Below are 1538 nucleotides of genomic sequence, written 5' to 3'. Positions count from 1 at the left end.
ATGGCTAGCACCTCCTGCCCCCGACACCACCCATGCTACCACTATTGCAGCAGCAACCGGCACACAACCCGTACACATGACAACAACAACAACAACAACACCCACAAACACACCCCGACACACTCCCTCTAACACTACATGCCGCCACCTACAACCACCACCTCTCCTCCCACCTTTCGACACCAGCCACCTTCCCACGACACCCACACGACAACCACCAACAACAACCAACAATGGCCGACACAACAACAAAAAGAACAAACACGACACCCATATCAAACAGCCCGTATACCCATGTTTAGCCTCAGTTTCCGACCACCACAGCCACCCATTCCACCACCCACGACCACCACTAAGGTACCCTCACTACCCACAACAACCTCCACCCACTACCACCCCAAGTCAGTCAGGAATAGAGGGTTAAAATTCCGTCTTAAGATCGTCGCCAAAAATAGCTATAAACATGTATTTATATACTCGGTCAAACTTCTAATTGGGTAGTCAACAGGGTCCGAGGGTGGTCAACGGTGGTCTATGGCGGGTCAAGGTCGAGTCGGGTTAAATAAAATAATATAAAACTAGTGAGACAGTCTTACCTTAAGAAGTCGAGGCGGAGGGCAAAATCTCCACTTTCTCTTCCTTTTTCTCTGTTCCTCTCATCTCTCATGTTTGAGGATTTTGTGAGATTACAATAGGATAGGGTTGTGGTGGTTAAGGTAGGGTATATATATATGAGGTGAGTGCGGTATATAATACACAATAGTATATCGTATTATTATTATTATTATTATTATTATTATTATTATTATTATTATTATTATTATTATTATTATTATTATTATTATTATTATTATTATTATTATTATTATTTCGTCTCATACACAATTCGTATCAAATATAACATAATATTATTATTATTATATAATTCTAAAATACGGAGTATTACATATTGAATGCCCAAAACAATGATTACATCAGAGTATTTATAGACAAGATAAGCTAACTAACTCATCTGAACAACCTATTGTAACAACTTTACAGCTGGCCTGTAACAACCTTAACAACCTATTGTAACAACTTTACAGCTAACAGCCTTGCTGAGTCAGTAGAACTAACTAACTACTCGAATTAGCTATAATAAGTCTTCCTCCTTTAAAAATTCTTTGTCCTCAAAAATTAGAATCAGGAAACTGAGCTGCAAAGTCATTGTAAAACATCCAAGTGGCATCTTCAAGGGGATGAAAACCCAACCATTTGATCAAAACCTTTGTAGGAGCCACTTGTCCCATTTTGACCATCCGCCTTTCAAGGATAGCCTCAGGCACTTTTGGCACTGTAGAGTCATAAAAGAGGGAAGGTAAGACACCAGCTGTTGGATCATAGCATTTCTTCAACTGAGAAACATAAAATATTAGGTGAATCTGAGCATAGGATGGAAGGTTTAGCTTATAAGCAATCTTGCCAAACTTATCTATGATCTGGTAGGGACCATAATACTTGGGACTCAGCTTCTCATTACTAAGTTGTCGTACTGACAT

General features: G+C 39.5%; 1 protein-coding gene across 1 annotated transcript; it reads right to left on the bottom strand.

Moving 5' to 3' along the window:
- Positions 1-1169: 1169 nt before the first annotated feature.
- Positions 1170-1538, bottom strand: LOC141613873 (uncharacterized). The gene has a single exon (XM_074432615.1). It carries the CDS (start codon positions 1536-1538, stop codon positions 1170-1172), a length of 369 nt encoding a protein of 122 aa, XP_074288716.1.

Source organism: Silene latifolia, chromosome 11 (assembly GCF_048544455.1).
Source record: "Silene latifolia isolate original U9 population chromosome 11, ASM4854445v1, whole genome shotgun sequence".
In the NCBI taxonomy this organism is placed as follows: Eukaryota; Viridiplantae; Streptophyta; class Magnoliopsida; order Caryophyllales; family Caryophyllaceae; genus Silene; species Silene latifolia.
The sequence above is the reverse complement of the archived record's forward strand: the minus strand, read 5'-3'. Positions and strand labels throughout refer to the sequence as shown.